Source organism: Strigops habroptila, chromosome 3, assembly GCF_004027225.2.
Source record: "Strigops habroptila isolate Jane chromosome 3, bStrHab1.2.pri, whole genome shotgun sequence".
In the NCBI taxonomy this organism is placed as follows: Eukaryota; Metazoa; Chordata; class Aves; order Psittaciformes; family Psittacidae; genus Strigops; species Strigops habroptila.
The window spans coordinates 63,524,319-63,538,055 of NC_044279.2; the positions used below are offsets into that span (position 1 = coordinate 63,524,319).

Sequence of the window (13,737 nt, forward strand, 5' to 3'; positions counted from 1 at the left end):
TGTGACTTAAAAGTGCAGAACTTATGATTTCTCAGAATGTTAACCCTTGTTGGTTTTCAATAAAAGTTACTGACTTTGTCCATTGTTATTAAGAAATACCAGTTCTGTCACATCGTTACCTCTTATTTCTGTGTTGCCAGACTTTGTACTCCTTTTTGCTAATTATCTTTTACATTAAATTGTCTTTGAAGTCATGGCTACACTTTTAATTGCTTGCTTCTGCTGGAGTAGCTTTCAGCATATTTTGCAAAATGGGATGATTTCTCATTATGTTGTATTTATAAACTGCCAATTCTGCAGTAAATTTTTATTTAGAACCCGGCTAACCACACTTCTGTGGTTAACTTTATTCATTCAGCTGAGCTGACTGAAAGCATACACCTAAGATTCTTGTGAGACTTGAAAGGATCAGGCAAGATTTTCTGGTTGTGTGGAGTCCTTGCAAAGTGAATGGTACAAACAGTTTTGTCCATCTTTTTCTTACACTAGTATGGTTTAAAGCATAAGCTGTATAGGAAGTTTTGATTACTAATTCCACATATATAGATGTCTTATTCTCTTCTTTTCTGCAGTTGAAAAACATAGGCAATACCATGAGCATGAAGAAACAGCAGAGATGACAGCAGCCAGGATTGACAGAGATGTTGTAAGTGAGAAACTACAAGTGATATTGTTTAATGTCTGTGAAATTTTGCAGCTCTACTTCATGGGAAGCCTTTTTCCACATGAGGAATTCAGTTCTGCAGGAAAGCTTTCCAGGCAGCCTATGTTTGGACGGTAGACCTAAAAATGAATAGGTGGTAGTTCTTTCTCTTACTTTTTTCCTCTTAAAAAAAAAGGAGAGGGGGGACACGGACAGACATGACACGACTGAATGTTGATATAAAATTTTCTGCTATGAAGAACTAGAAATACTAATAGTAATTTTGTCTGGTAGACCAAATTCAGCAAACGTTGTAAGGATAAATAATTCCATCAATCTAGTGGGACTTAGACATGTGCAATATCTGGAAAATAAGCATAGGGTCATTTCTGAAGACAGTTGGACCATGTATATGCATAGCCTAAACTTTTCTTTCCTATAAATAACTACATTGGGCAGGTCCTATGATGTATGCAATATCAAATATTACCCCATTTGTCAGTTGTAACTTTCTACTTTTCCACTCTGCCCTCAGCAACATCAGAAGGTCTTGAGGAGAGCATGTTGGGGCATGCTGAATTGGTGTGTGTGGTTTTTTTTTCCCAGGGGCTCATTCATTCTCCTGAACTTGCTGTTTGAAAACAGTTCTTCAAAGAGCACTTTTCTATAAAACTACATTCTGACATTCAACAAATAGCTTAATACTTAGTACTAAAGGATTAAGTACTAAGTACTTATGAAGTATTATGTATATGTATTATGAAGTTACACTGTTTAGGAAAATTCTGTCTGTTCAAATAATTAGAATGTTTTTCATGTGTGGTGAGAGAAAATGTAATGTTTGAACAAGTTGTGTAATTGCAATCTGAATTTAATAATCTTGTTGCACGTATTCTAAAACTTCCAGTAGCCCTAAGTTTTTAAAAATCTGAGATGTAAAATACTTTACAGGCATGTAAAGTTAAGAATATAATGAATCTAAACATGGAAAGTTCTAGCATGAACTTTGTTCTGAGGAAGCTGTTGGAAGCTGTAGGAGAGTGTGGTTGTTTGAATTTCTGGAGTATTTCTGCTATAGATTTGTAGAGAAACTGTTACTTTTCATTTCTCTCATAGCAAATTCTGAACCATATCTTGGATGACATTGAGTATTTTGTTACCAAACTTCAAAAAGCTGCTGAAGCTTTTACTGAACTTTCGAAGAGGAAGAAAGCGAAGAAAAGTAAAAAGAAAGGACCTGGAGGTAGGAGTTCTTGCTGTACACATTTCTGTTTCTCTAAGGATCATTGAAGTAGCTAGCAAATGTGTCCTTTTATGTTGTTTTTCTCATGAATGTAGTAATTTTCTTTCACTTTGAGCACAAAAAATCCTATGCAGTATTTTCTTAGAGGGAAACCTATGAAAATAATGAGTTTGAAGTTGATGGGAAGTGTCTAGTAAGAGATTTGACCACAGAATATGCTCACTGTCATGTTCTATATTTACAAAATTCTGTAAGTTTCCAAATTTATAATGTATTGATGTGTTTATCGGTAATATTTATGGAAGTTATATACCATATAAACAGATCTATAAAAATCTAATTTTTTTCACCAGAGGGAGTTCTTACGCTCCGTGCAAAACCACCACCCCCAGATGAATTTGTTGACTGCTTCCAAAAATTCAAGCATGGCTTCAATCTTCTGGTAAGTGACTGCCAGTGGATATGGTGATGTGAGGCATGTGATAATGTTTGTTTCCTGGGATAGCTGATGTTAAGTGTAACACGATCTTTTTTTTCCCTACCACTACAAATTAATCTGAGTGTTGGTTTTGCTGCATTGGTTTTCCTATGTCTTATTCCACTAGTAAGAAGTGAAGAACTAAAATTGTGGTGAAAGGTGGAGAGGAGGAGGAATAACCAAGTAACATGATGGATTTTCTTTGTCGTTAATTTTAAGTTGGGTTTTCTTGGAGGTTCCTGCTTTTCCAGAGGGTGTGGATGCTTTGTTATTGGTGCCCCTGAGAGAGCTGTGGTGTCAAAAGGTCATCTTGTCTTCTGCCTAACTTTCATGGTGCCTTGCCCGTGTAGAGAAACCTTGTGGGTCTTAAATGCCCTGCTGCTGCCAGCCAGTCAGAGGTGGTCATGCCATCCAGGGACTTGTAAACCTGAATCTGTGTTGTCCTCGTCTCCACTGCTCTTTCAGAAGTAGCAAACCCACAAACATCCTCGTGAAGAATGCTGACATGCCTGGATATGTAATCTTGTTTGGTCCTTGGCTGACACACAGGAAGGTAGCTCAGCAGATACTTGACTGGTCTCGGACTTCCATCATTTCCTTCTCCATCCTAGGTTGAACTGAGGCAAGAGCAGGGCTGGCCACCTCTGGCCTAGGTTTCCTTTGAGCTTTGGGATACTGCTCCTCCACTTCTCTATTCAGTGACTAGATGAGCATATTTCTTTTTCAGCATTGTGTTTCTTCTTTTCCTCGTTCCTTAAAGCCTTCTACTTGAAATTCATGAAAGAATTTCGAGGAATGTCTGTAGGGCTCACAGCTCTGTTCCATGCTTGCCAGCATCACCAGCTGTGGCCTTAATTTAGTTCTGTTTAACTATGCCCCTCAAACTCTGTGTGCTTGTTACTATCATTACATAGGACCTTTCTGGCCTCAGAATGCTCCGTCTGACAGATTGGTTCTCAACAAGCAGAGATGCTAATTCAGGAGCCTTCTGCTGGCATCTTCTCTTCTGCAAGTGCTATTAAAGGAAGGCAGCAAGTGGGACACCTTCAAAGCATTTACTTTGAAATGCTGACTGTCCCTTCCAATTGCTGTGGAAGCTGTGCCAATGGGGAAAATCATTCTTGCATTTACTGAGTCAAATCTTCCTCTTGAGGAATGCACTCTGATTGGAGGGCTATAGGAGATATTTAGAAATGTTAAGTGTGTATATATATGTGTGTGTATATATATATATATATATAAAAAAACCCTATATTGAATGCTGTGATTCTGACGTTAAAGGATTGCTGTTTTGGAGGGGTGAATGTCTTAGAACATGCTGATCCTTCTCAGGGCTTGTAACGTGGTTCTTTTTTCCCCATTCTTACTTCTTACAGTGTTCTGCATTTAAATTAGTTTTTCACCCAAGAACAACATATGCATCTTTAATCTTCATCTTCTGTGCAGGAGAAGAAGCAGTTCTTGTTTTGGTGCTCAGCAGCATCTAGGACCTGGTTTCTGATGTTGCTCTTCAAGAGCTGTGTGCTGTAATAGTTCTTTAGTTCGACATCATTGCATGATCCACGAAAGCCTGAAATTTCACTTTTCCATGTCAGACATGGAGAACTGTATAAAATAAAGAATCTATTTTAAAAATAAAAGGAGTAGCTAGAAGAATAAAATCTTTGCCGGTAGAATGAAAACTATTTTAAAACACAGTGCCAGAAGCTTCTCGAAAATGCTTACCATCTGTCAAAAAAACCCTTTAGGAAGACCAAAAGTGAGCTATTACGACTGAAGAACAACGTATAGGAAGCTATTAGAAGTAAAAACACATTCTCCTCCTTTCTTCATTTGCAGGCGCATTCTGGAAGGCTAGATGTAAAAGTAGATTGAGGCTAGCCAAAAGCCGTTTGAGGAACAGACATCAAGATGTGATAAAAACTACTATAACTTTTTAAAACACATTCTGGTGTACTTCTGGAGCCTGCAGGGCGAATGGGTGATCAGTAAATAAAAGAAATCTTCAAAGAAGGTGTATCAGAGAAAGTATATGATTTTTTAGTGTGTATATTTACTTAGAAAAGCTTGATAGTGGACAATATGTTCATGAAAACCATTTTTTATGGGGGGGCACAAGAGATGATGTGTTTCAAATTGAAGAAGTGGTAATAGGTTAAAGAACAGCAAATCAAAATGGCAAGTTACAGGCAGATGACTAGAAACCCTGTTTGAATGGGCATTCAAGTGTTCTGGCAAATGCAGAGTGTAGAGTCTACAAATGTTGAAATATCTCAAGATAGCAGATAAAATGGCGGATGAAATTCAATATTGATAGATACAGTAGTCCTGGAAAGGTGGGGAAAAATCTAATATATAAAACAAATCAGAACAAAATCTTGGTGTTTGGTGTTATACAGATTCCTGTGAGAATATTATCCTTGTTCAATGGTGATGAATAAAACAAATGTTAAGAACCATTGGGGGGGGGGGTAAGAAAAAACAAATAAAGAACATCAATATTGCCGATATGTTCCCTAACCTTATTTTGTTCCAAGTATAACAAAATTGAAGAAGGTACAGGGAGGACAAGAATGCTTGAAAGAATTACTTTCGCTTGAAAAAGACCAAGGAGAGGAATAATGTAATAAATCCATAAATGGTTATGAAAATCACTGGAAAAAGCAAGTAGAGAAGGATTGCTTGGTTTTCATTTGGAAGAGAACTACAGAATACTAATGAAACCAAGAGGTAGCAAATTTCCAAAGGAGATGCTTCTTTACAAAGTATATAATTCAGTCATGGAACTTCTTCTTTTCCACAGTAGGTGCTAAAGATATACATGGATTCAAAAGCAATTGGATGAATGAGCACTTGCACTTAGTGGATGTTGCAGACAGACACCGGGCTTAGGTGGACCTCTGGCCTGAACAGCAATGGCCATTATGTTAAGTATTTATTGTCATAAAAGTTAAATGTCTTCTAAAATGTATCATTTTCCCATTTCTTCAGGCCAAATTAAAGTTCCATATCCAGAACCCTAGTGCAGCTGAACTGGTTCATTTTCTCTTTACCCCACTACATATGGTAAGGCTTTATAATTTTCTCAGTGTTTTCCTTCAGAACTCTTCTATTTATATGCTCTATAACCTTTCCAATGATAACAAGATTGAAATGTTGTGTCCTTGGACAATAACTAAAGAGAAATGTGTGTATCTTGTGATGAGGTTCTCTTTAAAAAATAATTTATATTCTTTTCTGCATATATTCCTTTTATTAAGTATATTTACTTAATTCATCTTTAGCTTTGTGTGTTACAGTTTGCCATTATAATGTTTAATTAACAATAAAATATTGAGATGATTTACATAACGCAGGAGGAGAGTTGAAAGCATAGCCATATGTCTATTTAAGGGAAGTATGTGTAGTTTTGATCAGTAGAGCAAAAATAACTTTGCTAAATTGGTTCTAATTATAAAATGGTGACCAAACAGAAGTTCTTCTGCAATAAATGGTTTAGTTAAGCTGTAGGACATTAAGACACATTGTTAGCTTCTCAGAGTTTTTTGAGAGGGTGTTTTTGCAAGTAATGAATGTTCCCTAGAAGCACTATAGGTAACTTACATTCACGTTGCTTCCTCACTGACAATGTGTATGTTTTTTGTATTATTTTAATACCTGCATTTAGGTGGTACAGACAACAGGAGGTCCAGAGCTTGCTGGTACAGTACTCAGCCCCCTCTTAACAAAAGATACGATAGACTTCCTACGATATACCGTCACCAGTGAGGAAGGACAGTTATGGATGTCATTGGGTGACACATGGACCAAAGCCAGGTGAGATAAAGCCTTTGCATATTTTAGAGATGATCTCTCAAGTCAGGTTTATTTTGACACATCCTTAACCAGGTTACCACCCCCCCAAAAACTCAGTATTAATTTGTTAGGCTTTGGACTCTTCAGAACTGTTCTTTGAAGTTTTTGAAAGGAACTCTTTAGCCTCGGTGAGATTTGGGAATGGTTTGATTTTATGAGTTTCAAGGAGGGAGAAAATGCAGACAGAAATTTCTGTTTTGTCCATTGTATCAAGAATTACTTAGGTAAATAGAACACAGAAAAGAAAAATCTTAAATTAGCAAAGTGTATTTAATCCTAATCTGTGGTAGGTAAGTACATTTGATGATGATTAAGTAGCTTGGCTGGAAATGTATAATGTATTTTGAGTTTATTCATCTTTGCTCTTAGATTTCAAATTGGAACATAAACATCTACCAAGTGGATTTCTTTAGTTAATTAATTGATTGATTAAAAAGTAGTTGAGTGTTTTGCTAGAAACAAAGGCTGCATGGAAGGCTCTAGAGCATAGAGTGACAAACATCCTTAGAGTAGGGAAAGTGACATAAAGGTCTTTTCCTTCCTCAGTCTCACTCTGCTGCAGGACCAGGAATGTCCAAATTCATCCTTCAGGGCTATCATTTGGCCTGCTACTACAAAATGAGCTGGAAACAGGAATTGCAGCTCCTTGTGATTGCCAGAGAGCTTACCTAAGTCAAATACCATTTGCTTGTCTTTACCTGCTCCAAGCTCTGCTGGCTTCATAGAAGCTCGTGATGGGACTGGCAGTAGAAATTGCCATACAGTGTGGGAGCCCCATGCAGGGAAAATGGATCACTGGATAAAATAATGAGCTCTTGACTTGGGAACTACCATCATCATTTGTTTAGTCCATCCTGATAAAAAGTTTAATCGAAAGAAAAGTAGGTTGTGTTGGGCAGTGAAGAATGAAGTTGGTTGACCTGTGCAGATAAGAAATGATGATCTGATTGATCTCGGTATCCAGAGGCATGCTGTGGTGTGATGTAGCTGGAGAGGCGAATGATAAAACTCAAGGGTTACTGACCTAGTTCAGGCCTGCTAATGGGCTAGTAGTTGCTGACTGCTCCTGCAACTTGCGTGACTGGCAGTATTTGTTCCTTTAATTTTGAGCAGCGTTAACGAGACTGTTAAAAGACTGTAACGTACGTTCCCATTTTTTCTTCCACTGTGAAGATACTGTGTGTTATGTACAGTGCAAAGCCAGAGCATGAAAGCTTTAGATTTAGGTATTTTGTATTACAATAGGGAATGTTAATGGAGCTCTGAAAAGTAATACAGTATTTTAAAGAGGTCAGTCTGGACTATAAAACAGCAAATGTGATAATTCTTGTGTCTTGGAGTGTGTAGAGTTGGGTTTTTTGCCAGTAAAAGCTCTTGCTTAACTTATTGTTTTAGGTGTAGCTAGGCCCCCTAAGCTTCCATGCTCCATACCTGCTTTCAGACTTTCTTATGGAGCAGGCTGTTCTTTTGAAATCTTTTGTCTGGCGCTTCCACACAAATAGAGCATTGCAGTATTTTTCTCTTTTTAACAGTTAAAACAAATCCTAGATTTATTTGTGATTGAGTCTTCTGTTACTCATCGTTTGCTACAAGACAGATATTTGTTGTGTTTTACCACTGGCACGTCCTTACAGCAGGAACAGTTTCTTTCTGCAGGGAGCACAGCTGTGGTCAATAAATGTTTTTTGCTGATTTTTCTGTGTTCTAACACAATTCTGCCTGTACTGTAATCCCAGCCTTTTCTCTATGCTAATAAAAATTCTAAAGCATTTTGGTTTTCAGGAAGACCTATTAAATCATTATTTGTGTGGCCCTTGATACAGATGTCTAATTTCTTTTCATACAGAGCGGAATGGCCCAAAGACCATTTTATTCCACCTTATGTCCCCCGTTTCCGAAATGGTTGGGAACCACCTTTGCTGAACTTCATGGGAGCTCCAAAGGAGCAAGAACTCAATCAGTTGGCTGAGTCTGTGGCAAATGTTGCAGAGCAACAGCGGAAGCAAGAAATGAAAAGACTATCAACTGAGGTAGGTTACCTGCAACAGCGTTTTGTATATCAGCCGAAGTCAGCACCAACTGCTTCCTTCGTAAAGAAAACATTCTGTGGCATTGTTGGAGTAACCATGCTCTAATGCCTCCTACATCAGTGAAGTTCATTTATTATTAAAGTTATACAAAGCCAAAACCTGTTCAGCCACCAAAAATGCAATTAGGAAATTCCCTGTACTTTAATTTTTGTGAAAATTTGAAGAATATATGTGGATTTTGTTGTTTGGGTTTTTTTTTAATTCACAGAAAAAGCTATTGCCTTTATAAACTTATAAAAGTTTTCATTTTGAAAGCTTTTTGTGGTTGGGATGACATAAGTTTTAATTTAAAATTTGAATTTATTTTTGTATGCTAGTTTCAGTTTAAATCAAGTATTAGTTAGTCCAAGATCCCCTGGTAGCAGCTGTGGTATGAAGTGCACCTAAGAATTTTCTAGGTTCGGTCCCTAGTCTTCCCTATCTTCCTTGAGTACATGTTAACACCATCATACTGGATTTTATTTTAACTTTATAATATATATATATTATCTGTTAGTGAAAAAATGCACATATGGGAGAAGATTCAAGGGAAGGATTATTGGCTGTTAAGGGATGGTGTTCTCTTGCAGAGCAATTCTCTTATTGGAGACAACAAAGCTTCCTCAGCAAAAGTTTATCAAAACTGCCCATAGAAAGCTTGTCACAATAAAACTTTGTTTTCATGAAAATATCTGTCAGTAAAAAAAAAAAAAGTCTACTCAGCTACAAAGAAAAACAAATTAGGTAAAAAGTCTGCCAAACAAAGGAGAATAGCACGGTACATATTTAATTACTTAAAACACTGTTTGGCTTTATGCCTAACAAGATATACAAGAATAAATGTGCCAAAACTAAGTTATTGCCAGTGATTCATTGTGAGCAAAAAAGCATTTAGTAAAGTTAATGGGCACAATAATATGAAATTTAGCTGTTGCCATTGGTGTCATCTCCCAAAAAAGTCTCATCAAACATTGCCTCAGAGTTTCACTGCTGTACATTTCCATGCAGGGTTTTTGTTGTTGTTGTTCTTTGCATTAAGCTCCTTCTAAATAATTAAAAAAAAAAAAGAAAAATTAGTGTTGAAATAAGAGCACCATTGATTTTTCTCTTCTGATCATTTAATGTATTATTTATTGTTATTAATAGGTTAAAACAAATTTTGGGGAGGAGAATATATTAGGTAATTTGGTTGCTTGTGTCTCAGGGAGTTGATTTAATTCTTTTTCATGATGGTAATGTTGGTTGAATTGGTGGTTGGTTGTGCCAACTTAGCATCTTTTTTTGTCTTTTGAAGATTAGGACAAAAATAATATATCCCAGTTCACTTGAAGGGGTGTGTGTGTGTGCCTGTTACCTGGGGAAACTGATGGACTTGGTGATCTTAAAGGTCTTTTCTAACCTAGTTGATTCTGTGATTCTATGTCAGGTCTTAGTTTTGTGAGTGTCACTGATTCCCACGTAGTCTCGAGCAAGTCATTTAACCTTGGTACCTTGGCTCCCCACGCCACTAGTGCCTCTTCAGCACATCCCTAGGGGGAAAAGTGCTGAGCTGCTTAATAGCTGTGAAACGGTGTGGGTGCTCAGCTGGAAAAAGCTGTGTGAGTGCAAAATGCTATTTGTCTGCAGTAAAAGGGCCGCTCTGGAGTGGGTGATACCAGAATAATTGTTCTTTCACAAGTCTGCTATAACAGCTTGTTTAACAAAGAATGCTGGAAAAATGAGAATATAAGTGTTTGTGTCCTGCCACTAATTGGCTTCGTGTTTCAGTGTGACATTGCTTTCCAGAGGACCAAGGCTGCATGTTGAGAGTTGTGGCATGCTGTGAGTGAAGGGGTGCATGATGCGCTGCTGGGCAGGGACTGCCAGGGCATCTGGCAAAGTGCGTTGGTGGGCCCTGCTTATGAGAACCATTTTTTTTCCTTTTCTTTCCATTCCTAAATCTTAAGATCTAGCCACACACACACAGACCTTTCCCCCTGGAGGGGTTTCAGGGTGAAGTTGGCTCAGCAATGAGGACTTCAAATGGCAGTTAAACAGTGGGGAAGTGGTGATAGACAGCCCAGTGAGGCTAAGGTGATGCAAATAATTTGTGTGTGAAGTAAAATGAGTTCCTGCTTCCTGGGTGTCTTCTGGTGTAAGGCATAAGCTAGGTGACACTTGAGGGTTTTGGTGGTTTTTTTCTTATTTATATAATTTTAAAGGATATGTTATGCCTGTGATAATTTTTGTGTGGTTTTAATTTCTTTTCATTAGCCCTCAGCCCTACAGCCAGGTGTCTCTGGGTACCAGATCAGATACTTGGAGGTAGAAATTAGGTGAGTGGCTTTTCTGTAGCCACACAGATAGGGGAAAACACCAAACCCAAACCAAAACCAAACCAAAAACCAAAATAAACCAAAAACCTGAACACCCAAACCAACAATAAAACAGGCTTAGAGATTTGGCAATTTCTGGTGAATCTCAGCTGTTCTTATTTGTGCAACTGGGTGGTGGTATGAGGAAAAGATCTAGACTGAGCAATTTCAAGATCGTAATCTCCAGAAAATAACTGCTTAGCTTGTTTTGGTTAGGGGAGTGGTGGTTAAAATAATTCTTACTTAGATGCAGAGTATCATTGCTGGATTTAAGGTGGTTTTCTTTAAAGGACTGCTTTTTAAAAAGAATTTCCTGAAGCCTTGAACAGTCTTATATGCTTGCAATAGATTGTGATAATTTTCCTTAATTAGAATCCTTAATTGTACCAACTATCGCATTCCTTTTGCATTTCTTCTTTGACTATAGTCATGCTCAGTGAGAGGGTGACAAAAATGAGCCACTTCATATTACAATCCTGCAAGTGAGTGACAATTTTGCTTGGGAGGTTTTATTTCTTATAGAGACTTACTTTTAGCTAGTTAGAGGTTTCTGGCTTTAATTGTACACCTAGAACAAAAGCTCAAAGCAGTTTCTCAGCACAGTTTATTTTAAAGCCATTCAGCCATTGTTTATAAGTTGTGTTGCTGTAGTGATGTCTGAAAGATGACACGGACCTTGCCCGAGAGAACTGTTTTTCTAAAGAATATCCACTGCAATATTAATGCAGTGGGATGACTTACGATAGAAATTCTTTTATTCTTATCCTTTTGATCTCCTTGTTTATGTATTTGAAATGCAGAAGTTATTAACTTTTCATAGCAGAACCATGAGCACCTGAGGATGCGTGAATGCTGACAGGGACCCTAGGGGTGGTGAATGAAGTGAACTAGGCTGCTTAATGACACTAATCCACTTTGTGCCTTTGTTTCTGTTTTGTCTTCCAGCCTCCCAGTGTTCCTGACTATCCTCCGTCTGATGGGTATGCATTCAGTAACACAGTTTACAAAAGAGGGCCTCTGCTGGACCAGGGGGCGGCTGTTGCTGCCTTTAAGCAAACTGTTAGCCGACATGTAGATAGGTAACACTGAATCAACGGCGTATGTGGTGCTGTGGATAACTGTCCCGACTTATTGCTATTGGGGTGGCGGTGTCTGTAATTGCCTCTGGTTGTGTCTGGGGCAGAGCATTGTTTCTATGAGAAAGTGATTCTGGTTAGCAGTGGGTATTCTGCTTTTGCTTCTCTAAGGCACATCATAAAGACTCTTCTAGTATAATTTCCATATAAATACCCTGTTTATGTATGCTGTTAAATTGATGCTTTTTTCAAAAATGATTTAGTGGAATTCCAACCCAACTGAGAACACAGAATCCCCCTATTTGGGTTCAAATTTTATTTCTGCTCTGTTTCATGTTTTTAAATATACTCTTTGCTCTTTTCAGAACTACAAAGAATGACAAATCTGCTCTGAGATTCATCTGTCTTTGTTTAGAATGATTGTTTGATTTGTTTAGCTGCTCACTTAGTGCTCCATAGTCTCCTGCTTTTTATTTTCTGAGCTGGTGCATAAATACCCACTTTCAGAATAGTAACTCCTCATTTCTTCCGTTCTCTTTCATATGTTACAAAAATGTTCTGAAATGTTTGCATAGCAACCAGTATCCTTTTGCGTATCCTCTTTCATCCGCTTCAGTTTAGCCTAAATCCAAATAGCTTGACAGGATCAAATGCAGTGATCCTCAGAGTCTCGGCCTTATCTGTGGGGAGAACTTATACCAACACAAGCTGTAGAAGTATATCAGTAAAAACAGTGTTGGAGTTGCTCTCCCAGAATAGTCAAATCCTATTCCGCGTTCACTGTATGAACAGTATTTTGGCTTCTGTGACACAGAAGATGTTCAAAGTAAGTTACTGTGGATGAAATTCCTGATTAAAACAGCACTGATATAACGCTCTTGATGAAAACCTTTTCATAATCCCTTGTTTTGAGCTACGTATTAAAAGATCCACAGCACAACACAATCTGCATGTAAACAAATTCCTATGTGGTGAGTAGGTTTCAATTCAATTCTTTTATTGAACTTTGGATTTATTCTTCATAACAACAACAGCGGTAGTATTCATCTCTTAATTTCTTAAACTTGGTTACTTTTTGAGTTCTTGTCTCAGGGCCAGTCAGCTTGAAATCTAGGTGATCTGTGCTGTAAATTCCTTTCTCTCTTACCTGCAATGGGATAAGACCTGTTTTGTCCTTCTAGAGTACGAGTATTCCATGCAAATGTTGTTGCCTCCATTTCAGGTTTAGAGAATGAGTCTTACTGCACTGCTATGTTGATGATATCAGTGTACCTGGCTGCAATTGAAAGAGTCATCCAGGCCTCCTTTGTTGCAAGTAAAGAGAAATGGGTGTTTCTAAGAAGCAGTTCATGTAAGGTGAAATTAGTCTTTTGAAACACATGAAATGAGATGTGCTGTAGTGGTGCCCCTTATTCACCACTGATTGGAGGAGGGAGTCTAGATGGCTGGTAGAGATGCAGACATCCCCAGTGTGCCCTTATCTTGCAGTCTGTTCAACACAGCACAAACTTCTATTTGTTAATCGCCTCTTGAGGTATATAACGCGCCTGGTAGGAGCTCCTTATTGGAGTAAAGCTGTTAATATGTATTACCCCAAGTAACTTCCATTTAAAGATAAATTTTAAAGCATCTGTGAAGAAGTAGGTAAAGGAGTGGGCTTGGGAGAGGGAGTGGGCTTGGGAGAAATTCAAGCTGATCCTTTCAGCCATTGTTTGCTGGTTCTTGTTCAAAGCTGACATTCCTAATGAGTGGTCCATAGGCAGTGACCAAGCTATCCACTACCTTCTGGGACAGGTAGGTTACACCTTGTTGTCGTGTTTTAACCTCAGCCGTCAACTAAGCACCACTCCCCCAGCGGGATGGGAGAGAGAATTGGAAGAGTAAAAGTGGGTTGAGATAAAGGCGGTTTAATGGGATAGAAAAGGAAGAAAATAATAATAATGATAAAAGTATTAGAATATACAAAAGAAGTGATGCACAATGCAATTGCTCACCACTCACTGGCCGGTGCCCCGCCAG

The 13,737-nt window shown here is 38.1% G+C and overlaps 1 protein-coding gene across 5 annotated transcripts in view; it reads left to right on the top strand.

Moving 5' to 3' along the window:
* Window positions 1–13,737, top strand: part of EPS8 (epidermal growth factor receptor pathway substrate 8) — a 142,457-nt gene that overhangs the window by 108,398 nt on the left and 20,322 nt on the right. For 3 of the 5 annotated variants that reach the window (XM_030478724.1, XM_030478723.1, XM_030478722.1), the window contains exons 10-16: window positions 573–646; window positions 1,760–1,886; window positions 2,240–2,328; window positions 5,356–5,430; window positions 6,032–6,180; window positions 8,066–8,249; window positions 11,588–11,721. In XM_030478724.1, the coding sequence (XP_030334584.1) occupies window positions 573–646; window positions 1,760–1,886; window positions 2,240–2,328; window positions 5,356–5,430; window positions 6,032–6,180; window positions 8,066–8,249; window positions 11,588–11,721 (832 nt within the window). The remainder of the gene's footprint in view (window positions 1–572; window positions 647–1,759; window positions 1,887–2,239; window positions 2,329–5,355; window positions 5,431–6,031; window positions 6,181–8,065; window positions 8,250–11,587; window positions 11,722–13,737) is intronic. The other 2 variants (XM_030478726.1, XM_030478725.1) reach the window with 1 other exon arrangement.